Source organism: Cordyceps javanica, chromosome 3 (assembly GCF_051103115.1).
Source record: "Cordyceps javanica chromosome 3, complete sequence".
In the NCBI taxonomy this organism is placed as follows: domain Eukaryota; kingdom Fungi; phylum Ascomycota; class Sordariomycetes; order Hypocreales; family Cordycipitaceae; genus Cordyceps; species Cordyceps javanica.
In genome coordinates, this window is record NC_139297.1 from 5,497,213 (window position 1) to 5,520,455 (window position 23,243).

Below are 23,243 nucleotides of genomic sequence, written 5' to 3' on the forward strand. Positions count from 1 at the left end.
ATCTCGTAGATTAATAGGTAAATCATGAATTTTTGGTATTCAATAGTGGGTGTTCGAATCACCTCGAGATAATTACAGGTAAGGTGGTTATAGTTCAATCGGTAGAGCAGCTATTTGTGGCATAGCAAGTTCCCTGTTCGAACCAGGGTTTCCACCCTTAAGTATACTTATATTCCTTAATGATAGCAATATATACGGATTGTGCGCCAATCTACCTATTCGGTCCCCCCGACATGATCGTCTTTGCATTTTAGTAATGAGCTTTCTGCGCTATCCGTGATTTGACAGAAGCTGGGGGCGCGCGGGGTGGGCTGATCACGAGACAACTCAATAGTGATCGGCAACCGGCATCCCCTCTCTTAAAAAGGCCTGGTCGAGCGGCTGAACTTGAGCAAGACACCAACTTGACGCAACCAGCCCCAAATACACAAATAAAAGAAGAATCAAGATGCCGTCTACTTCAGCGGTTGCTAAAGCGAAATACCAGGCCATGCTCGAGCAGGCCAAGATTAACAATGCGCATCGTAAATTGCACATGAGGCAGTTTGTTGATGCTCTTGGCGCAAGCTAACTAACCGTCTCCAGATCGGACCAACCGGATGGTGACCACTCGTCACCCTTCGACTGGTAGCTGCGAGATAACAAACTCGATTTCTCGCCGCACAAGCCATAGTAGTGCCGATGCATCAACTGGCCGTTTCCGTACTTTTATCAAGAATTTGATCTCGCCACCCGCTTATTGAGGGCTAGGTAGCTGTTTCTGGTGACCGTGCTCAGAGTCCCAAGTTTGTAAAAAGGCGGGCTCATTCGTCTATTTGTGGTAATCTTGAATTAATGTCATTTTGAATTTTGTATTTTCAGACCTATAATAAACTCATAACAATGCTTGCTAATATAACACTGGCTATTCATGCCTCTTGAGAGATTTGAAACATTTTTTCCTTCATCGCTTCAGATGTTGCCTACTAAATCTTGTCTGATTTTAAAATAAAGGAAACGAGGCAATGTCGTCATAGTTGACATTGTTCTCCTTGCATTCGATGCGTTCGGTACAAGTACGGAACACCGTGTCCCACACGCGGGTTTGCTTGCCATAGTTGTGGCTGTTTTTCCAACCAGTACGGTGATGCAGGTCGTGGTCTTCCAGCGCCAGCTCTACGCCGAGGTAGCCCAAGAGGCCAGAGATGGGCGAGGCAGCGTGGAGATGGACGCGCAGGCCAGAGTGGCCGAGGAGCTCGGTGAACCACACGTACATGTGGCACATCCAGAAGGAGTAAAAGTTGAGCTCGAGACCGATCAACTTCATGGTGAAGAATGCCAGCGCCGGGATGACGGCAATGTCGAAAATCTCCTGCTCCGTGTCGGCGAAGATGGTGAGGAGCGCGTTGGGGTGCTTGGTGAGGTGGTGAGTGCGGTGGAACTTCCAGAGGAAGGGGATCTCGTGCATCAGGCGGTGGTACCAGTAGAACCAAAAGTCGGTGACGATGGGGTAGAGGGCCGCCTGCAGAGGCAGCAGGTACAGGTTGATGGACTCGGGGGCCACGCCGCTGCGGTAGGCGAGGAGGACGAGGACGGCCGGGCGGAACGTGATGGCGAGCAGCAGCGAGTCGGCCACCTTCTTCACCGTGGCGTCGGGCACGTCGTCGCGGCCGTGCTTGTCGCCGTCGAGGTACCCGTGGCGCTGGCCGAGCCGCCGCAGCATCCGGAGCTCGTGGACGCCAAAGGCGGCGATGGCGACGGCATAGTAGAGGTACGCGAAGCCAATGTGCACGTCGACCCCCGTGAGCCTGTGGAAGACGTGGTGGCCGATGAGCGGCAGCGCGCCCCAGAAGAGGACAAAGGCGTTCATCTGCCAGTTGGGCAGGTACGGGACCGGCTCGCTCTTCTGGTGAACCGGGGCGGGAACGTTGAGTTCCGACTGGTGAATGTCGAGGAAGCCAAAGAGGTGGTGCGCCAGGGTCCAGCCATCTTTGTTGGGATCCAGTCGCCACGTCGACTTTATGGAGTCCTTGGGGTTTCGCCGTATCGTCGTAGTTGCTGTGGCTGTTGCCATTTTTATTTATTTATTTTGATCTTGGATAAAATAGCCAGAGAACGGTTGAAGCTCTGAGACACGTTGCTCGATGACTCGGGGGGAGAGGGGAGTTGCAGACTTATAAGACCAAAGACACCGAACCCAGTGTGGCGGAGGGTGGGGAGCCGCCCTATTTATGCCACGCTAGGGTCTCTTCCAGTCTCTCTCCACAGTTGCAACGAGAACCTACAACATCATTAGCCCATTTTGGCGAAGCTAGGGGGGGTTACCAGTAGGGAGTTACTAGTAGGAGGGCTCACATGTGATGGTGGACTCGGGCTTCCCCGCCTTTTGTCCTGAACAATCATTGCGTGGCGAATCAAACGGGATGATAGACAGCCCAACAAAAAAAAAAGTTAGAATGACACGTGGGAGCGTCATTGCATCGTTCTTCCAACTCGGGCATGGGAAGCCCATTGGCATGCAACGGGCAACGGTGGCGTTCGGAAACCGGTCATTGACGCTACACGCGGCGCCCAATTGCATGACCACTTCCTGCATCAACTCCTACAACTTGTATTTAGGGCAAGCTAAGCTCTGATTCAGGGTCGGGTCGTCATAGCATTAGCTTACACGCCTCGTCTTGCTGCTTTCCTGACGCGGACCTGCCTTTTACTCAACAAACAACAAAAAAAAAACGTGCACGCAAGAGTAAGACGACAGTTTGCATGTGATTGCGGAAATGGGACCTGACAATTGGCCCATTGGCCCCAAACACGTCAATGCCAGACAAGCTATGGATACTTTGCGTGTGTCGGCTGAGGCTGCTCCGTCTCCGTTCCCTTCGGGATGCGCCAGAGCAAACATCACCTGATAATTTTACTCTGCGCTAAAAATAACCGTTTTTTTTTGGGAACCCGTTGAAAAGTGTGCGGTATACATTGGTAGATGCGGGCAGACATTGTTTGGATGCCTAAAAGCTGTCAGGCGCCGCCAGTGTTCATGATACCCGCGAACCGGGCCGAGCGGAAGGGGCGTGAGTCTCCGACTCCGTTCCGTATGCCCAACTCCAACGCAACATCACCGTTCGGACCTGACTCTTTGGAGAAATGTGGAGTTTGTTCTCTGTGCAACCTCTCAATCGTTATATTCAAAAAGAAAAATATTCGAAAAAGAAACATGTGAAGAATCGCCAACGTGTAAGCTTGCGTGGCTAGGTCTCGTTAAGCATCGGTTGCGCCGGCCCGCCGCGCAAAGCTCAGTTCCCAACAAATCTGTCATTGTTGTGATTTCAAGGCACTTTTGAAATGCTGTTGTATTGTTCTCGGGCAATTCGAAAGATGCACTCGGCGCCAGACCCCTCAAGTGGTTTCCATGTAGGCTCCTCAGGAATGATCTTGCGCGTTTCTGCTCCGCCTTCCCAAGGCACATCACCCTTTTCTACCACAGTCGAAACTAACACAAAAAATATAATAAGCTTTGACTGCATGGCTGTGAAGACTACAAGAGGTATATGTTTCAACGCTCCATAATGGTGATCATGTAGCAGCTTCCGCACGACTCTAAACTCAGACCAGGCCAAAAGAACTCTTCCATAAGACGATGGTAGCCATTAACCCATTGAATCTGTATATATAGTCTGGAGCAAGGCTCTAAGAATACAGCCCAGTGGTTTTCAGACTTTCAATTACTGCAATAGTGAGACTCGGAGTCTTGATGGCACAAGCCCTTTGTTGAAGGAAAACCGAGTCGGCTCCACCACGCTGCCAACTGTTCAAGTGCATGTGATCGAGTATGACTCTGCTATGGATAGGTAATCTAAGTAAGTAATCGTCGATTACCCCTCTCCTTACCGAATGGTTGATCGCTGATCTATCATAAACAGCCAAGCCCGTGTTTTTCCATATTGAATTCCAAGTAGGCTGAAACCTACATTGATACCGCAATAATAAATGATACTGAGTATATAACACAGAAATCAAATTTTCCGGTATGTGGCTTACAAAAAAGAAAAGAGGGAAAATACTACATGAAGTGTAATATTTCCCCCGGTTGAGGCCGTGGCTCGAGGCTATTCTGAATCCCGAGAATAGACCGAAGTCAGTCCTGCTCCAACCGATTACTTCTTTTCGAAGTGGAAACTAGAGAGGTGTTCCATACCATTAATGGGACAGTCATTCTCAACCTAGTTCTGACGGCTACCTCAGGCATTGGGTACCATCGATGCACATGTTTGCCAGTGCAAATATCAATCTCAAGCTTTCACACTGAGATGATCCCAAAGTGCAAGCAAATTCATTTGCTCTTGCAAGATCCGTTAACCATGATGAAGCTTGTCTCTGTCAAAGGTGGTAGCACTGCCCTCTGTCATCCTGAGAATTCTGCATCCAACAGACCCTGTAACATTTAAGAGATCTGTCGCGTGGAAACCCGTATCAATGGTCCAAGATACCACGAGAGAATTATATGGACAGTTAAAACTAGCAGGATGAGCACTAAGATAGAGTTTATGGGGCATTGTTGCAAAATTGAGACAGGGCAGCTGGCCAAGTTGGGAGCCGCCAGCCAGTCAACCTCGACACACGTTAAATGATTTGGTAGAATTTTGCCTCTCTAAGAAGAAAAAAAATGCATGAGTCATCGTCTAGGAGCGATGTAGAAAAAAGAGATGAAAGAGCAAAAAATCTCAACCCGGAAAAAAAAAGGATCCCCGGATATTACTATCCATGGTTCAATCGTGATATGTATAGGAAAAGCCCGATGCGGGGGTCGAACCCGCAACCTTGAGATGGTGAACTCGTATTAAGAGTCTCACGCTCTACCGATTGAGCTAACCGGGCAGGATACTGGCGTATTACCCGGTGGATCTTGTTGAAAGGCGTCACCTTATTTGCTACTATGAAGGCTTCGCAGTATGAGTGGTTGACTGGCGCTCGAGGGCCCCGCTGTGGAGAGACTTGAGTTGTGGCGCTGGTCCAGCCAACTGCGCTGCCTACTGATGGATCCAAGTACTTGGAGGCACTGTTCTGTTACTGGAAGTGATGACTGGTGATAGAACATCACTTGGATTGCCCATGATGTGATCTACATGATGGAAAAGAGCGAGCACAAAGTTTATCAGGAATTAAAACTAATGGGAAGATGAGGACAGAAGTGTCACTGTAATACGATCGCTTCGGGACAGTAAAAGTCTGGCACGGGGCTAGAACTAGATGCCGAAGTATTGAGCTCCGCTGTATTCTGATTTGCGCACTTGCCTCGTACAAGTTATTAAGTAGTTATCAGTTCCAAAATGATTCCGGCGCATGCAATCTGCGCAGTTCCGCCATTGCAGACAGCAAAAACTTACCCCGCGTTGCGCAACTGGCTAGTGGTCCAAGCCCATTCCGCGGGCCACAAGACACTACAGAGGGAAGCATCCGCTTCTCATTTCGGCTTGCTATTCTATCTGTTTTTGTATACGCACATTTCACCCTCTTCCAGACGGCAGCTGTGACGGCATCTTGGACATGGCTCAGCCTTCCCTTGGGGCCATCGTTAGCTCCGCCCTGCTGGGGTCGATGGGCGGCTTGGAGTATTCCGGCCTGGCGACAAGCGTTGCGCCCGTGGTGAACCTTGCCGAAATTGGTCAGTACCAAGGATTCCGCTTGTCGGAGAGCATCAGCGGCCTCGGGCTACCGCGCCCGGTCGACGCCTGGCTTGGCGTCGACTATGCTCTGCAGCCTGTCGGCGACCGACGATTCAAGCCCGTGGAACAACAGCCAGAGCGGTTCGATGGCATCAAAGACGCGAATCACTTTGGTCCCATCTGTATTCAAGACACAAGCTACGAGTATTCTGCAGAGCAGTCAGAGTCATGTCTCAATTTTAACGTGTACCGGCCGGCCGGTATTCCATTGACCCAAAAACTCCCAGCGCTGGTCTGGATTCATGGCGGCGCATTCTCACTGTACTCTGGTCGTTCAATGGACGGCGGCTCATTCGTCGCTTCGTCAGAACAACCAGTCATGGTGGTGACCTTCAACTACCGGTTAAATTCTTTGGGTTTCCTGCCGAGCCGTCTTTTTGAGAGGCTTGGCCTGCTGAATCTCGGACTGAGAGACCAGCACTTCTTTTTGCAGTTCCTCCAGGCTCATCTACCCTCGTTTGGTGGTGACCCGGATCAAATCACGCTCGGGGGCCTCTCGGCCGGCTCACACTCGGCCGCATTCGAGTACTTTCACAACTACGGAGATGATCAAGGATCGCCCTTGTTTGCGCGCGTACTGCTCCAGTCTGGGGCAATCACGGCGCGGGCGTTTCCGGACATTACGTACCCTCGATACGAGAGCGACTTTCGAGAGCTGATGCATCACGTCGGCTGCAACGCTGACGACGGTGACGAGGAGCAGATGAGCTGCTTGCGAGACGCGCCGATAGACAAGATTGAACGAGTCAGCTCCAGGATATACGCTGAGGCTGAGAGCAACCTGAACTGGCCCTGGCAGCCCGTGCTGGGCGGGCCGCGCCTCGAGCGGGCCGGCTCCCAATGCTACCGGGACGCGAGTTTCCATCACCTGCCCATCATCACGACGCACACCACCGACGAGGGAAAATACTACACTCCCGGTCACCTTGAGACGAACGATGACTTTCTCCGGTTCTGGCAAAACCTCAGTCCATATCTCAATGTGACGGACCTTGCGATCCTGAACGAGCTGTACCCAGACCCCGTGGCGCGCCCAGACTCGGCCTGGGCCCAGTCGCCCAACAGCACCCAGTACAACCGAGTGTCCGCGTCGTGGTCGGACATGGCGTACATCTGCCCGAGCCGCGAGACGGCGTCGAGGACGTCGAGCGCGGGGATCCCCACCTGGCGGCTGCGCTTCAACACGCCCGGGCATCCTCTCGAGGCGCGCGGGTGGCGAGGCATCCCGCACGCCTCGGACGCCGCGTACCTTTGGAACGAGGCGGGCGTCCCGTTCCCCCGGGTGGCGCGCACCTACCACGCCTACATGGCGAGCTTTGTGGCGGCGGGCGACCCCAACACGTTCCGGCTCGAGGGGTCGCCGGAATGGCCGCGATACGAGGCCGGCGGCAGGGTCCACGGTCGCTGCCCCGAGCAGCTTTCCGTGAACCCCGGCGACGACACAAAAGCGGAATGCGACAACGCTAGGCTCCGTCACTGCGCATTCTGGAATGATCCGGAGCGCGCGTCGAGGCTTAATAAGTAGCGAGGCAGAAAGAACCTAATGAAGAAATTCCAAATACAATAAAAAGCCCCCCCTTTCCATTAATCAGAGCTTACTCCTCTTTAAAGAGCTTTCGTATGCATATGCATATGCATTTGCAGTTGACATGAACCGAACTGAGATGCCGACAAAGTTAGCGCCCGGTTTTGCGGGGGAAAAACCCCCGCTCGGCGCGGTATCGTTCGGAATTCTACGCACTGTGGGGGAAATCTGCCCAGGGCCCAGTCAGTAGACTGCCTTTACAAATACACGGTGCTCGGCGCCCAACGACATGGCAGCAAGGCGAGAGAACGCGTCTGCACTCGTGAGATTGCATGTAACAGTCACCCAGTGGGAATCCATCTTCATCACCGAGCATGAGCAAGAAAATATCAGTGTCCGAGGTGCGCAAGCACAACAACTCGGATAGCTGCTGGATCGTGGTCGACGAGCAGGTATATGACATGACGAGTTTCGCGCCCACACATCCGGGCGGTGCGCAAAGTATGTGAAAAAGGCCTGGTTTTTTTTTTCTTTTTAATTTCGACTTTGACATGAGATGGTTACTAAATTGTTCAGTCATTTACCGCTACGCCGGAAAGGATGCCTCGGACCAATACAACGCAGTACACGCGCCCTCTCTCATTTCAAAGACGTTGGGTTCCGAGCAGCAGGTCGGCAAGCTGGACATGGTGTCGGCTCCTGCGGACTGGAATCCAGACACGCCCAAAGGTGCTCCGTCCGGTTCAGACAAGGGTAAGCTTCCGCTGTCCCGGGTCATCAACCTGTACGACTTTGAAACCTCGGCCCGGAATTCATTCAGCCAGCAGTCGTGGGCGTACGTGAACAGCGCGTCCAACGACAACATCACGAGGGATGCAAACATTGAGATGCTGAAACGGATATGGTTTCGGCCTTTTGTATTGAGAAATGTCGGGCATGTCAATACGAGCACGTCGCTCTTTGGATGTCAGCTCGACATGCCCGTCTACATCTCTGCAGTAGGCACCGGCCGGGCAGCCGGGCCTGAGGGCGAGCTGGCTTTTGCCAGAGGGGCTGCGTCGTCAGGCATCGTTCACTGCATCTCGACGCCAGCCTCGTATCCCCACGAAGAGATTCTCGAGGCGACACCTGAGCGCGCCTGGTTCCAGCTCTACGTCAACAAGGATCGCCAAAAGACGGAACAGCTGCTTCAGCTCATCCAAAAGTCCGGCAAGGTCAAGGCGCTCTTCGTGACGGTCGATCTGCCCATCATTTCAAAGCGCGAAGACGACGAACGCGCCGGTCAGGGCCCGGTCAACGGCCCGGGCAACAAGAGCGGCGCCGGGCTCGCGCGGCAGACTGCCACCTTTATCGATCCCGAGCTGACATGGCAGGACATTCCGTGGATCCGAAAATTCACAAACCTCCCCATCATCATCAAAGGCATCCAGAGGTGGGAAGACGCTCAGATGGCGATCCGGCACGGCTGCGACGGAATCGCGGTCAGCAACCACGGAGGCAGGGCGGCCGACACGTCGCAGCCCGCAATCATCACCCTGCTGGAGCTGCACAAGAACCTGCCGGAAGCGTTTGACAAGCTCGTCGTCCTCGTCGACGGCGGCTTCAGACGAGGCTCCGACGTTGTCAAGGCCATCTGCCTCGGGGCGTCCGCCGTCGGCTTTGGCAGACCGTTCATGTACTCTGTCAACTATGGGGCCGAGGGTGTCGCACATGCCGCAAGCTGTAAGTAACCCCGGGACGTGTGTATTTGGGGGGGAATTTCCCATCGACTAACATGTGAGCCCAAGTGCTGCGCGAGGAGATTGAGATTGCAATGAGGCTCTGCGGCATGACGGACCTGATGGCTGACGCAAGCCCACGGTACCTGAATACAAAATTGGTGGATGGGTATGTGGCAGACCGTGAGCATGCATATTTGCGGGAGCCGAGTAGGATCATCTCCAAGATATAGGCTGCAGGCTCCTTGACCCCATCGAAGCGTTCCTTGTCGGGGCCTTTTTTTTTTTTTCAACGCTGGAGACTTGTTTCAGCAAGCGCGAGTCGGGTCATTTTCTCCGTACTGTCATCACATGGTTGTCGTATTCATAATGGCAGCCCATTTGTACGTACTTCCATACATGAAGAGGCTCTGTTCCTCCGATGCAACGGCTGCTTACACTTTACTTTTGCCGGGATCAGTTTTCGCCGCCGCGGGTGATCATGCCTGTCCGGTGTCGTAATAATGGCGGCGGCGCGGATCCACGCATACCACCGCGAATATTGTCCACGCCCAAGTCTGGTGGCTGGTCAGAACTCAACTACAGAGTTTCATTTTTTTGCTTTTTCTCGCTCTAGCGGAATTCCCCATAAATCAGTTGGTCTAAACGGTCGCAACCGAATTAGAATTTTCGGGGTCGTTGCATGTTTCCAGCCGTGACTGCAAAAGCTTCAACTGTCACCCAGGGCGAAGCACGCATATGGCCCAATGCAGCCCCAAGACTCGACAGCTGCTCTCCGTGAGGGCATCCTCGTGGTCGTTGCAATCGACAGCCACCGCATTGCCACTACTGGTTCCAAGAACAGCCTCGTCTCTCTCGGAGGCTCATGCTATGTCCAGCTGAGGTGGGGCTGAGATGGGCTGGTTCGGCATTTCAAGCTCGGCAGTTCACGGACGGTGACCCGGAGTGGGAAAGTACAGACATGTGTTGGACAATGTGGACAAGTTCAATGTGAACATGCCAATGAGTGCTCATTGAGGAGAAGCCAAATCCACAAAAACGACAAGGCCGCCGCCATTGGACTCGTCTCAATGCATTCATCGATGAGTTGGCCTGGCATCCTGGCAATGGCTACTTACTTTGTCCCACACTTGTCGACATGACCCACGCCGGGAGGAGCAATACTGCCTTGACAGTCCCGCCAGTCGGGGATGGCCTGGAGCGATAATCATTTATGCATCCGGAATGAACACTCTCGCCATGACCGCATGTTTCTCATCAGGGATAGGCTGGGACCAATTAACTTACTCTGGGTTTGCATGCAGCCGCCCTCGGGCCTCCCGGCGGCCAGCCTTGCATTTAACCACACCACCGGGACGGCCAATTCTCCCGTCAAAGTCGTTACAGCGTGGCGTGAGACAGCAAAAAGGGCTAATATCACAAGTCTCCATACCAAAACTCGGCCTAGCCACGTTATCACGCGTCTTTAGTGTCCATTGTTGGCATGGAGCCTGTCAGGAAGCTGCTCCATAACTGCCACCACATGTCCCCCTCATGGGGGGACCACCGGGGGAAGGAATGAGCGCAATGCGTGCTCATTTCAGCGCTCGTTTCGACTTTGGCTACAACTTCCTTTTCGTATATCTTGTTCCGTGTACTGCAGCCTCATGCTTGCTTTGAAGTATCGACACCGTGGCAATGTCGAGTACGGATAAACCCATCATCTTGATAGTCGGTGCGGGACTGACGGGGCTCCTTGCAGCACAGGGGTTGAAGCAGGTGAGACAACCTATGCAGAAGATGTGACATATTTCTTTTGGGGCCCTTTTTTTTTAACAAACTCAGAATGGCTTCAGAGTGGTTGTCGTCGAAAGGGAAGACGGCATCGACGCACGACCTCGCGAATGGACAATGCTCGTCCATTGGGCCATGCCCATCCTTAAGCGCCTGGTCCCAGAGGTCATTCTCGAGGATTTAAGTGAAGCCCTTTGCAACCCACATCTTCAGTTCAGCGCACAAGTCGAGACTCTCCCGTGTTATAATGGAGTCACGGGGGATCTCCTTTTCAGCAGTCCTACGCCCGGTGCCAGACGTGTTAGCCGTAGACGTCTGCGCGCGCTCCTGGCTCGGGGCATCGAGATTCGATGGAGCATGTCGTTGAAAACTATCACCCGGACAGAGGGTGGCGTCAAAGCAGAGTTTGAAGACGGCACAACAGTCGACGCCGACTATCTTCTCGGAACCGACGGCACCTCGTCCAAAGTGAGAGAGATTCTGCTCGGAGCGGAGAAATCGAAACCTCTGGGCTCGGGCTTCCTATTCGCCACGGGCATCAACCAATATGAGGATTTGAACAAGACTGATGCCATTGTCAGCAAGCATCCAGTGGCAGCGCTTATGATGGGAACCAGTTCTGTAGGCGGCATCGGCGGTTCGTGAATCCATTTTCCGGAACTGCAGGAAGCAGTGTTGGCTGACACATGCATTGTGATATTTAGTCCTCTCCGCCAAGGAATCCTTCGATAGATCCACCTGGACAACCTTTTGGGTCAAGATATGGCGCGGCGAGCCCGTCGACCTCCGAGGGCAGGAAGCACTCGACTACGTCAGAACTCAAACAGCGCCGCTACGTGACGAATTCCAACTGGCGATAGATTGGACTCCGGACGATGCCTATGTGAGTGTCAACGAGATGAAGTACTGGGTTCCAATTCACTGGGACAACTACGATGGTCGTGTCACGCTGGCGGGAGACGCAGCTCATCCAATGCTCATATGTAAGTCATATGACGAGTGCATAGTGTGTCAACAGCGTATTTCTGACTCTGATGAACAGATCGTGGGCAAGGTTTTCAACACTCCATTACGGATGTGGAGAATTATGTAAATGCACTCCTGCAGCTGCATGGCGCTTCAGGGAATAACGCATCACGGGCAGACATTATGGGTGCATACGATGATGAGGTGGTGAAGAGAGGCGCAAATGCTGTGGAACAATCACTGTGCGAAGCGGAAAAGTCGCTCGATATTGCCACTGTGAAACAAATGCTAATGGCAACAAGGGGGCATGGAAAATGAGAGTGTGGTAAGATGACGGTAAGAGAACTTTCCCATTCATTAGTAGATATACCCACACGGAGTCAGTTGCTGCGACAAGTGGACAGACGCCCCCTACTTGGCGCAGCTGTTTGATAGAATACACAATAGAATGCTTTTGTTATTGAATGTGAAGTAAATGCAATCTGGGTCACACAATTTGCCCTGATAGCGGCAAATCAAATGCAAGGCGTGCGTCGTGCGGGCGTCAGGGGGGGAGACACGCACCCCGCCGACCGTTGAAGACAGGATGACTGGTCGTTTTTTTCAGCCAAGAAAGGTCGGACGCAAGGCGCCATTACGGCGCATGCCAGGACATTTAGTCTCGGCTGTGCCCTAGCCGAATGTGCTTGTAGACCGAAACGAGAGACGGTCAATCATCTAGCACGGCAGCACCTACTCTTGTCGCGCACATCTCTGCTCCATATACGGAGTAGTGAGGTCTTGCAACGAACATTCTCTTGGGTCGACTAGCAGAGTCGCTAGTGCAGATCGTCTGCTTTTCCTGCGCCCGGGGGGGAGGGAGCCTGAGTATTTTTGCTCATTGCGGGCGTAGTCTTCAATCCCTTTGGGCAAGGGGTCGCCCGTCTCTTTTTGACAGGAACTGGTGCGCCTGCCGAAACACAGGCGCGCCCTTTTGCGCTCGGCAAAAAAAAAAAAAAAAACCGCCAAAACATGGAGTCTCAGGATCAGAGGTCGGAAAGGGAGCCGACGCCGTCGATGAGCCCAGAGGCCGCCGCCGCCGCTGCCGCCGACGAGGCGACGACGACGACGACGACGGGCCATGATGCCGCGCCGCCGCTGTCGGATCCGCATCCGCCGCCGCCCTCGGAGGATGCGCCGCCGTCGTGGTTGGACGAGGAGCCGCCCATCGAGGCGGCCGGCAGCGGCGACATCAGCGACGACGAGTTCGTGGCCAACAGCGTCGACTCGGACCTGGTCAGCGTGAGCTCGAGCGTGTACGCGCACACGTACGAGCGCGGCCGCCGCTACCAGTCGTTCAAGAACTCGCGCTACCCGATCCCCAACGACGACCTGGAGCAGTCGCGCGAGGACATGAAGCACGTCATGCTCATGGAGCTGACGGACGGGAAGCTGTTCTTTGCACCTACCGGGAAGAACCCGCAAAAGATTGTCGACATCGGAACCGGGACAGGTACGTTGGGATGTCTCCTAGTTTTTTTCGGCGCAAGGGCCATGATGGCGGGGGGAAAGGGGAGGGCTAACTGGACATAGGGATATGGGCAATTGAAAGTCGGTATACTCCTTTTTCTCTCTGAAAGAGCTTTCGCTTCTTGCGCATGTCTAATACTTTGAGAGCCTACAGCCGGCGATGCGTATCCGAGCGCCTCGGTTCTAGGCATCGATCTGACACCAATCCAGCCGCTCTGGGTTCCGCCCAATGTCGAGTTCATCGTAGACGACTGCGAAAGGGACTGGCTGTTGGACAATGTCGACCTTGCTCACTTCCGATTCATGGCCATGATTCTCAAGGACGTTCCTCTTGTCATGCAGCACGCGTACGAGTAAGTGGCCACTCGTTTTAGATTTGATTCGAGTGCTTGATTCCCTTTTGCAAAGCCCCCCCTTCATAATTGCGCGGTGCCACCAAGAGGTTCATTCTCCAACTCATTCATGTGTTACCAGGAGTCTCCGTCCCGGAGGGTGGATCGAGTTCCAGGAGCTGCTCGGCCGTCCGTTCTGCGACGACGACACCATGAGCGCCGACGACCCGTTCAAGGTGCTGTACGAGATTGCGGGCGACGCCTACTCGAGGCTGGGCCTCAGCACGTCGCTGCCGGCCGAGCTGGAGCCGATGCTCCTGGCGGCGGGCTTCGAAAACGTCCACTGCCGGGTGATCAAGGTCCCCATCGGCACGTGGGCCAAGGACAAGACCATGCGCCTCGTCGGCCTGTACCAGAAGACGGCCGTCACCGACTTCATCTCGACGCTCGCGGGCCGGCCGTTCAAGGCGCTCGGCCTCTCGGACGAGGAGGCCCAGGTGCGGCTCGCGCTCGCGCGGCAGGCCCTGGACGACGCGCGCATCCACAGGTACTTTAACTACTACTACTGGTACGCGCAGAAGCCGGAGCCGAACCGGGAACCAAGCCAAGAGCCGGACGGAGATGGCACCGACTAAACGGCCATTGTTACTGGCGAGGCCCAGATCACGAGCATTCGCGTGGGAGCCATGGTATTGTTTCTTCTTCTTCTTCTTTTTTTTTTTTTTGCATGACATGACGACACGAAAAGTTTACGCATTACGAGCATAAGAACTCAATAGCATATATACATTATACAATTTTCCTCTCCTCTATCCTGTCCTAGAGCCTTCTTAACCGCACGCCGTCGTCGGAGAGCAGTCGCGGCCAGACCCCACTTCGACAAGTAACGCTCGGGCAAGGGCGCGCCTGGTAGCATCCATCAGAGACACAATAATCCAATGAAGCTGCGCCAATGCGTCTATAAGAAGCCCGAGCAAAGATTCTGCCTTTCTTAATACGAAAGCTCAATCAGTATTGAGGCTTCTCATCAACTTCCTTTTTTTTTTCCCTTTTCTCTTTTATCAGGGTACAGACATCATCATGGCCACGGACATGCAATTCCGCACACACCGGCCGGGCGACATTGGCTACATCATTCACCGGCACGGCGTGCTGTACTCTGAGCTGTGCGGCTGGGGCACGCAGTTCGAGGGCTGGGTGGCGCAGATCATGGCGTCCTTTGTCGCCGACCACGACCCGGAGCTGGAGCGGTGCTGGATCGCGGAACGACGGGACGGCCGCTTCCAGGGCAGCGTCGTCGTGTGCAGGGCGGGAGCGGCAGCGCCCGACACGGCCAGGATCCGCGTCCTGCTGGTCGAGCCCGAGGCGAGGGGCCTCGGCCTGGGCAGGAGGCTGTCGCAGATGTGCGTCGACTTTGCGCGCGATCGGGGCTTCGCAAAGGTCACCCTCGTGACGCAGAGCAACCTGACGGCCGCCCGCGCCATCTACAGCTCCATGGGCTTCACCTGCGTCCGGCGAGCGCCGTCGGAGCACTTTCAGTCGGCCGACTCGCAGGAGGAGACGTGGGAGCTGCAGCTCTAGTCATCGTATTGCGGGCTGTGGGATCAATGCAGCAGCAGCTCGTGGGTAATTTGCCGAGACTTGTGTGTGTGTGTGTGGCAAGGCAAAACAAGTGGCTATTCGGGCCGGCGAAGCAGCAAACAGGAAACTCTGGAGCAACGGTCTATTTTTTTTTCTTCTTTTTTTAAGAAAAGGTTTGAAAACGAGGTTTAATCGATTTCTATTCTTTGTGCTATATTCACTTTTCGTGATTCAGATCAGCAGCCAACTCCAGATGCCACCTCGGCGTTGGCAAGTCGGAACCAGAGTCTGTGCAGCCATTGACGTCGGTCGCTGGCGGAATACTTTACTGCGCTGACTGAAGATTTGCAACAAGGCGTCGTCTGCTCACGATATCGGGTTGGCTGCCGATATGTGACTCGATTCCGCTCAAACATTGCGTCGTGCGAGTCACGCGGCCATCCTTGTATAACATCGGAACACACACCTCTGCCGGTGTCCTGCAGAAAAGCACATCTCCGCATCAATCTGGGGCCATTTTCAATAATTCGTAGCTGCATGCGAGTTGATCAATAAGTCAGGACTGTTATAGCGCATGTAGCTTCTATAAATACAATAGAATGAGTGTTTGGGTAGTTGCGTCACGCTCGGCAACCTAATGTCTATGAGCGAACCACTCTCATTTTCGTCATCGTATAATGATTTTCGGCACATTTTTTCGACTGCTATGGAATTGTCTCACTTATATGTCTCCACCATCAGTCACTGATTGCAACTTGATACGCTCTTGGTGAGATGGTTGTCACAAAAGAAGGGCTTCATCAATACCACTTTGCTGAATCCATGCGCTGTACTTAGTTTTTTTAGAAAAAAAAGATTTGAATAAATTTTCATTTCTTTCTCAAAATGTACAAAGCTACTGCCCTCGCTCAATCGACTTGTCCTCATACAAGATTCATCCCAGCCCTCGTCGCTGCCAAAAGACTATGGATGCTTAAAGCGACGACAGGTTCATCTTCTGCCCTCGCACGCGCGAAACTAGCATCTGTAGTAGCACTTCATGCTCCAGCCGACGGCGTTCTTGCAGTGGCCGCCGCCCGTCTTGCCGCCGACGCTGCCGAGGCTGTTCTGGCACTGCGCGTCGGAGAAGAGCTCGCAGTTGGTCGAGTAGGTGCCGTCGCCGATGGCCTTTACGGCGGCGAACCGGTCGACGTAGCAGTTGCCGGCGCACGTCGGCTTGTAGCCCTTGATGTGGTCCCGGTCCGCGCAGCCCGGGTTGCTGTAGTAGCGCACGCACTGCCCGTTGGCGATGCCGCCCGTGCCGAGGCACTCCCTGCGCCTCTGCAGCGGTTGGTGGTCGTCGTCGGACGACACTGACGACCGCCGCCAGTCCACGATGCGGTCGCCCGAGGGCGTATACTCGGGGAGCATCAGGCTGTAGAATGTCTCGTCGTCCATGACTTCAGGCGCGGACGGCGCCGCAGCGGCCGCAGCAGCAGCGCCGAGGAGAGTGATGGCGAGTGTAAACTTCATGGTGACGGAGAGGACTCTTCTTGTTACTATTGCTGTTCTTGTACGATGGTGTATATGAGTAATAAATTGCTATTGAACTTTTTTATCAAACTACGACACCGCCGGCCTGCCACAGTTTTATACATCTGCTCGGGTCGGGCGACTTACACCAAAGGCACACACACACACCCACGAAAACGCTCGGAAAATTTAAGCTTCAAATTGTCCGATGCGGGCCGCCCTATCGGTGGCCCTGGAATCACTAGCGCTGACCACAACCCGGCGCAAGCCCCAAAAAGTGAGCTCGTTTTCTCTCTGCCCGACTTCCACGAATAAGATCAGGTCGTCAACCCCTGGTATCCATCGATTGGGACACAAAAATCAATCTACGCGGCAAGAATTTTCCCGGCGTCGACCACCCTACCCCGAGGACCCCCTCGCCAAGAGTGGGAGGGACGGACCCAGACCGCACGAGGACCGCTTCAGCCTTACGAACAAGTTGGCCAGAAGGGTAAAGATCTCCGTCTAATGGCGGCTTTCTGGCCTGCAACTAACAACCGCGTGGTCAAAAAGAAAAAAGTCAGCCGCAGGAGCACGCATAGAGGGAGGGGTTGCAAGTTCAGCACGCCAGCAGTTGATGGCAATAGAGAGCGACGGCGAAATCGGGCGTATTTTGTATTTCGTGTTTCGCTACTCTAGAAAGAAAAGAAGAAGAAGAAGAAAACAACTGTGGTATATCCAACTCGTTTCACCGTTCTGTATGACGGAAAAAAAACAGTGAGTGTTTCAGCACTTGGCAGAATAAACAAAGCATGAGCCGCCAATATATCATTAAATGTACATGTAAACCAGAGTGTAGCGCATCATTACACTCTTGCTAGTCATCTCGGATCTGTTCCAGTCTTGTACCGACCTTGCTGGGCGGGTTTTCGTGTTCCTCCGCTAGTGGCGTAAAATGCGGCGACCTGTACTCGTCCAGGCTGGCCCGGACTATTGGCACCCTTCGCGGCGTATCCGACAGCGAGAAGCGGCCAGGGAGGACAGAGGTGCGGTCAAGATCGAGACTGCCCTTCGCCCCTGCAAAGTCTGTCCTGCCGTCGCGCTGGTTGTCGGCAGCCCGGTGCTCGTCTTCGACTTCGTGGGCATGATGCGGTTCCGGGTCCTGGTCAAAGAGCGCCCTCATCTTCTGGGCATCAGTGTCCTTTTCCATGCGCTGCATGAGATCCGTGTCCGTCGGCCAGTATACCCTACGGACGCTCTGCACGACGAGTTCCAGCAGAATGGGGCCGGTGAGGGCAAGGAGGAGCGTGGTCCACCATTCTAGACGGGCGCCAAAGTTGCGGGTGAATGTGTCATGGACAAGATAGATATCCACAGCTGGGGAGATGAGTTTGTTAAGAATCAGCAACCAGATGAACCAGCCGCCCGTTGTGATGATGTATCCGGCAAACGTAATGACTGTCTTATTGTGCAATTCCAGGATGAAGAGCTTGGTGTTGATGAAGAGGACACCGACAGTGAAGCAGACCGTGCCCATGGCGTAAAGGGAGGTGTCTTCTGTGAACAGGGCCGAATTGTACACTGCCCAGGTGCTATAGTAGACAATGAAGCTGCTCGCGACTCCCATGAGCAACCAGCCGATATATAGACGGTAGTTGAATGCCTTGTTTCGCTGGCCGAATGTGTAGAGTTCCGGTACAGCCAAGAGTGTCTCGGCGCGCAAGTCTTGTTCGAAAATGCCGGGGAGAATGACAGCCAAGGACGAAAATAGGGTGTTGAACAGGGTGAGACTAGTAGACTGAAACAGCGATGTGCCTGTGTACCCCGTGAAACGCTGAAAATGCGCCTGCAAGAGGTAGAAAAATATCTCCTTCCAAAAGGTGGCTAGCACGTACTTGCCGGTGCGGAGATAATTCCAGCGGCCATGGACAAGTAATAATTTCTGCAGGAAGCGAAATTGGGCAATGGAATAGTCCGAGATTCGTGCCGCCTGGAGGCCTTCGCGGCCAGAAATGCCAATGCCAACGTGCGAGGCTTGAATCATGCCGATATCGTTGGCGCCGTCGCCGATGGCGAGGGTCATACTGTTTGGGACATAGCGCCGGATGGCATTGACAAGTTCGGCCTTTTGCGAGGGAGACGCGCGGCAGCAAATGACAGAGTCGACTCGGATGACGAGGTCGTAGAAGAGGATGGAGAGGTCGTCATCACCATCAATACTGGTCAGCGTCTGGCCGTCCACAACCAAGACGGTATGGGGTGTCATGCCTCTACTGACATCGGTCAGTGTCAGGGTAAGTTGGTCCGCTAGCGTTCCAGAGGCGTTTGCGTCCAAGATGTACAGTTCCGAGTAGGCCTTGCAGACGTGGGCAGAGTGCGCAATGTTGATTGCTGTCTCGCGCTTATCACCGGTGAGCATCCAAACCTTGACATTCGCACGGGTTAGCTTGTCAATAGTCTCTGGCACACCATCCTGCAGTTTATCTTCAATGGCCGTTGCGCCAGCCAGATCAAACTTTTGCTCAATCAGGTCACCAGCCTCTTCGATACGCTGTTGACGGTCAACGAGGCTGGTCTCCGCCTCGCGATACTGGGCTTTCCATTTCGTGTAGGTGTCATCGTCAATGTAGCGGTAGCCGTAGAGTAGTGTACGTAGACCCTCGTTGGCAAAGTCGTCGATGTGCTGGAAGCATTTTTCGAAGATGACAGCGTCGCTCGAAGCTACGCCTTCATCGATTCGGCGGTCAATAGCATCAAACGATGCAACACGGCTTAGGCTTCGGCGGCTGGCCTTGAGCAAATCCACCGAGTGACGAGGCGTCGCCATCTCCTCGGTACGACGTCTCTGTAGCCATGAGGAGTGCCCTTCACCCAGTCGGGCGCCATCTACAGAGCGACGTCCGACGCTCTGCCGCCGATTATCGCGAACATCCGTGGAATCACGGTTCCAGATGGTGAGACTGTTTCTGGGAGTCGAGCGGACACTCATCTGCATACTCATTCTATGCAGTGCTTTATTCTTCTCAAATGTCTTTCGAATGCTGGCTCTATGGCCAATGTCACGCGCCTTCTGCTCAGCGAGGTGGCTTAGTTTCAGGCGCGAAGTAATGACGTTGTCGGCACCCTTGCAGATGACGCATATGGTGTTGTCAGGCATGCGGAGAATAATCGACATGCGTTTCCTCTGACTGCTGAATTCGATCACATCTAGGACTTGGTAATTTTCCACCACTTTGTTCCCTTCCGTGTCGGTTGTCTGCAGCTTGATATTCTGGGCCGGGCGATCAATAAGCAGATATCCTAGGTCTTGCGCAGCCTCGATAAGCGCAAGCTCGTCGGGAGATGCAGCCTGGAAGCTAATGGAGCCATCGTCTTTGCATTCCGGTAGGCAAGTGTGGCAGAGGGCGATACACAAAAGGAAGTGCTTCGCTTTTCGGGAGAAGACTGTGTGGGGTTTGGTGCGGATATAATCGAGCAATTCTTCCGTCTTCATATCTGGTTCATCGTTGGGACGGACTGACGACTTCCAGTGGGTGTACGACCCTGTCGAAGTGCGTCCAGTGGGTTCTGCAGAGACCATGGCATTCACCCTCTGTTTTCCGTTCTTTTTGGATATCTTGTATGAATTTAGCTTGTCTTGCTTGACTTTTTGGTCTCGCAGGATATCCATGTCATGCAAGACGGAAATTCCGGCAACCGAAAGTTTGCGAAAACGCATGAGATTCTCCGTCAGCGTGCCAGTCTTGTCGGAAAACACGTAGCTAATCTGTCCCAGGTTTTCCAAAATCGTCGTCGTATTTGCCACCATGGGAGTATCAGAGACGGGGTCGTACATGTCAGCGTCATGCAGCAAGAGAAGCTGGCCCAGCTTCACAATTTCCAAACTAATGTACAGTGACAGCGGGATGAGGGTATTGAACATGACTAGAAAGCCAAAAAAGATTTCTCGAAAGGGCACGGAAGCGTCGTAGACACCGTCTCGGTAGAGATAGAAGGACTTGTTCTCGACCTCGACTTCCCAGAGATAATAGCCAATGGTGAAGCCGACGGCGAGCATGACGACGATGAAAATTTGAAATAGAATCATTTTGTTGACAGCGGACTGCATAGTAGGCTTCTTGGTGCGTACATTCTTGTGTGCGTTCATGCGAATCTTGCATTCTTCGCCAGAGTTGACGACGAGACCGATGGCCTCGGGCGTGTTACGCAAAGTAGAGCCGCGGTAAACGACATTATTGAGGGTTAGGGGTAGTGCCTCACCATCGACCACGACTCTTCCATCGTAGCTGTAAAGATCAATGTTGGGATCTTCGGACACGATAGTAGCTTGCGTCGCGCGCAGGGTCTCAATCGTTCCGCAACGCTTGGCGAGTGGCGGGCTAGCTTGCTTGGCTTTAAGATTGGTCTCACCATCCAAGGCCATGGTCTCAATGTACGCGACACTGTTGGGGCCCGTGGCGTGTAGAAGCACCATGTCCGCAGGTACATTCTGATCACGCTGCAAGCGTACAATGTCGCCGACGCGAACTTGCTGCCAGTCAAGTTCAACCCAGTCGGAGCGTGGGGGAATTTGTTCGAGGTCTCCGGGAGCCATCTCTTCCACAATTACCTCGTTTTTATCATTGCGATTTTGGATGCGCTTCATGGCTGTCTTAATGTGTGTAGGCTTTCGTTTTCGACCGTCGTTGCGCGACAGCACCAACGCAGTGCTTCTATTTTCCGACTTATCGAGCTGATATCTTCGGTAATCATCCAGACCTTCCTTGGCCATGCTGAACGCCACGAACGCAAGTAGCGGCCCAATCGTTGTCCACCGTCCGACGGTACTGAGACCCGGAATGGTTTGCAGGATGCCCATGACGAGCAGGTAAAAGTTGCCCAGCTTGCCAAACTGGAAAAGCAGCTGTTTCGGGACAAAGTCGTAGACAGTATAACGCGAGGAGCGGATAAAGTTGCTGCAGTAGTGTCCGCCGCTGCGCTCGTCGATCAGGTCGTGCGGGTGGTTGAGGGGAATGTGGCGGCCATCGCGCGACGGCGGCAGCGGCTTCCGGCGCAGGAGGCCCTCGATGATGACGGTCTGGTATGCGGCCGCGATGCGGTCCTTGGCCTTTTCCTTCCAGAGCATGCCGTGCATCTGCCGGCGGCGCTTGTTGCTCGCAAGATGTCGAGGTCGGAGCTGGCCCAGGCGGTCGCGCAACGAGCGCTTGGCGTCCTTGGCGGAGTTGCTGGCAGCGGCCGAGGCGCCGGCGCTCGTGGCCGAGTCATCAACGCTGTTGGTCTTGGTCGTGACGGCGATGGGCGCCTTTGAGGGTATCGCTTCGAGATCGGGTAGTTGGGCAACGGGCGCGCGAGTTGTTGCTGCCGCGGTGCCCCGACCGGGCGCCAGGATGGGATCCGTGTTTGAGCGGGAGGCAGCGGTCATACGCGGAGCGGGCGGCGAGCGATTGTGCCGGAAATTGGCGGCGGCATCGACGGTCACGGCACCAGGGGCATCGTGGGCCGAGGGCACCTCCGCGTTATTGCGATTGGGAACCATGCCACTCGTCGTGTCTCACCATCTGGGTCGTGGCAGTTGGCAGCGTGGTGGGCGTTTGGAGTGGCGATTGTCTTGTCGAGTGCGCGGCCGGGCGTTACTCGACTGTATGCGCACCCGTGGTTATAGAGGTACTGGCAAGGAAGACTGTCGACAGAGTCAGTTCAGATGGGACATGGACAAGTCGAAGCCTTGTGTCAGCGCATGTCATGTCGTCAGCCGTCCGCGTGGGTGGGGAGGCGTAGCCAAGGCCGAGTTGGCAGACGAGGCTTTGACTCGGCTTATTTAGTAGCCAAACAATAGGCAGAAGTGGCTTTCGCAGCACAGCCTCAATTAAGTGAGTGCCCAGTTTTTAAGCCTGCGGCGGCCCCGTGGAACCCGCTCTCTGTCCCTGAACGTACTGGTACATACCATACCTACCTGTAAGTAGGCTGTAACTAGATACCTGGCGTAGGTGGTGTTAGGCGAGACCAGCAAATACTTTGGAAAAAGACGGACGGCCAAGTATACAAGGCAAAGATGAGACACGCATTGTTGAGAGAATAAGTTGGCCCGGAAACTCGGTGTCTGCTCCCATCAGCTAGTAAAAGGAGCCATAGCTAGGTTCAGACTAGCGGTCATTGAGAAACTCAAGCAGGCTTTGTGATGTGGTGTTTGATACGCGTCGTAGTGTTTGATACAAGGCGTACTGACACGGGACTACGTAGGAATGTCTGCTAGGCAGCGCCGCGTCTCGAATAGATGAGCATCGTATACTAAGTAGTCGATACATGGCTGGACCCTTGGTTTCAGTTCCGCGCCTCGTTCAGTCAGCCTCAAATGCCATCGCCATACGTACTTACCAATCAGGCGTCTGAGATACGGCACAGGCAAGTCCCATTCCTCCAGGTCATCGCCCATAGCTTTACAAGTCACGTCACTTTGTCAGAGGAAAAGATGAACGCCATGTAGAAGAATTACATGCTATGATGTGCAATTTTCCGTGCCTCTCCGCACAAGCCCAACACAGCTGCCTGCATTATCCAAAACCCCTTAAATACAGAATCTAACTTCCAGAACATACATGCCTGCCAAGACAAGAAAAGATGGAAATGAACTATTGGCAGTCAAGAG

At 53.9% G+C, this 23,243-nt stretch overlaps 8 protein-coding genes and 2 non-coding genes across 10 annotated transcripts; 6 read left to right on the forward strand and 4 right to left on the reverse strand.

Moving 5' to 3' along the window:
- The first annotated feature begins 83 nt into the window (after positions 1–83).
- V2A60_005853 lies at positions 84–156 on the forward strand. Its single transcript has one exon. It is a non-coding gene; the product is annotated as a tRNA-His (tRNA).
- An 826-nt stretch (positions 157–982) lies between these two features.
- On the reverse strand, positions 983–2,053 carry V2A60_005854 (sterol desaturase family protein; the record flags this gene model as incomplete). Its single annotated transcript, XM_083257153.1, has 1 exon — positions 983–2,053. The coding sequence occupies one exon, from the start codon at positions 2,051–2,053 to the stop codon at positions 983–985; it is 1,071 nt and encodes a 356-aa protein (XP_083113279.1).
- Positions 2,054–4,768: 2,715 nt separating this feature from the next.
- On the reverse strand, positions 4,769–4,854 carry V2A60_005855. The gene has a single exon. It is a non-coding gene; the product is annotated as a tRNA-Lys (tRNA).
- Positions 4,855–5,523: 669 nt separating this feature from the next.
- V2A60_005856 (Alpha/Beta hydrolase protein) lies at positions 5,524–7,227 on the forward strand (the record flags this gene model as incomplete). Its single annotated transcript, XM_083257154.1, has 1 exon — positions 5,524–7,227. One exon carries the CDS (start codon positions 5,524–5,526, stop codon positions 7,225–7,227), a length of 1,704 nt encoding a protein of 567 aa, XP_083113280.1.
- A 374-nt stretch (positions 7,228–7,601) lies between these two features.
- On the forward strand, positions 7,602–9,178 carry V2A60_005857 (FMN-dependent alpha-hydroxy acid dehydrogenase family protein; the record flags this gene model as incomplete). Its single annotated transcript, XM_083257155.1, has 3 exons — positions 7,602–7,728; positions 7,804–8,949; positions 9,015–9,178. The coding sequence occupies 3 exons, from the start codon at positions 7,602–7,604 to the stop codon at positions 9,176–9,178; spliced, it is 1,437 nt and encodes a 478-aa protein (XP_083113281.1).
- A 1,444-nt stretch (positions 9,179–10,622) lies between these two features.
- On the forward strand, positions 10,623–12,002 carry V2A60_005858 (FAD-dependent oxidoreductase; the record flags this gene model as incomplete). The annotated part of the gene is made up of 4 exons (XM_083257156.1): positions 10,623–10,703; positions 10,770–11,355; positions 11,423–11,701; positions 11,761–12,002. 4 exons carry the CDS (start codon positions 10,623–10,625, stop codon positions 12,000–12,002), a joined length of 1,188 nt encoding a protein of 395 aa, XP_083113282.1.
- A 693-nt stretch (positions 12,003–12,695) lies between these two features.
- On the forward strand, positions 12,696–14,160 carry V2A60_005859 (class I SAM-dependent methyltransferase; the record flags this gene model as incomplete). The annotated part of the gene is made up of 3 exons (XM_083257157.1): positions 12,696–13,176; positions 13,348–13,546; positions 13,668–14,160. 3 exons carry the CDS (start codon positions 12,696–12,698, stop codon positions 14,158–14,160), a joined length of 1,173 nt encoding a protein of 390 aa, XP_083113283.1.
- Positions 14,161–14,605: 445 nt separating this feature from the next.
- Positions 14,606–15,106, forward strand: V2A60_005860 (GNAT family N-acetyltransferase; the record flags this gene model as incomplete). Its single annotated transcript, XM_083257158.1, has 1 exon — positions 14,606–15,106. One exon carries the CDS (start codon positions 14,606–14,608, stop codon positions 15,104–15,106), a length of 501 nt encoding a protein of 166 aa, XP_083113284.1.
- A 1,017-nt stretch (positions 15,107–16,123) lies between these two features.
- V2A60_005861 (uncharacterized protein) lies at positions 16,124–16,618 on the reverse strand (the record flags this gene model as incomplete). Its single annotated transcript, XM_083257159.1, has 1 exon — positions 16,124–16,618. One exon carries the CDS (start codon positions 16,616–16,618, stop codon positions 16,124–16,126), a length of 495 nt encoding a protein of 164 aa, XP_083113285.1.
- An 856-nt stretch (positions 16,619–17,474) lies between these two features.
- Positions 17,475–22,133, reverse strand: V2A60_005862 (uncharacterized protein; the record flags this gene model as incomplete). The annotated part of the gene is made up of 1 exon (XM_083257160.1): positions 17,475–22,133. One exon carries the CDS (start codon positions 22,131–22,133, stop codon positions 17,475–17,477), a length of 4,659 nt encoding a protein of 1,552 aa, XP_083113286.1.
- Positions 22,134–23,243: the final 1,110 nt, after the last annotated feature.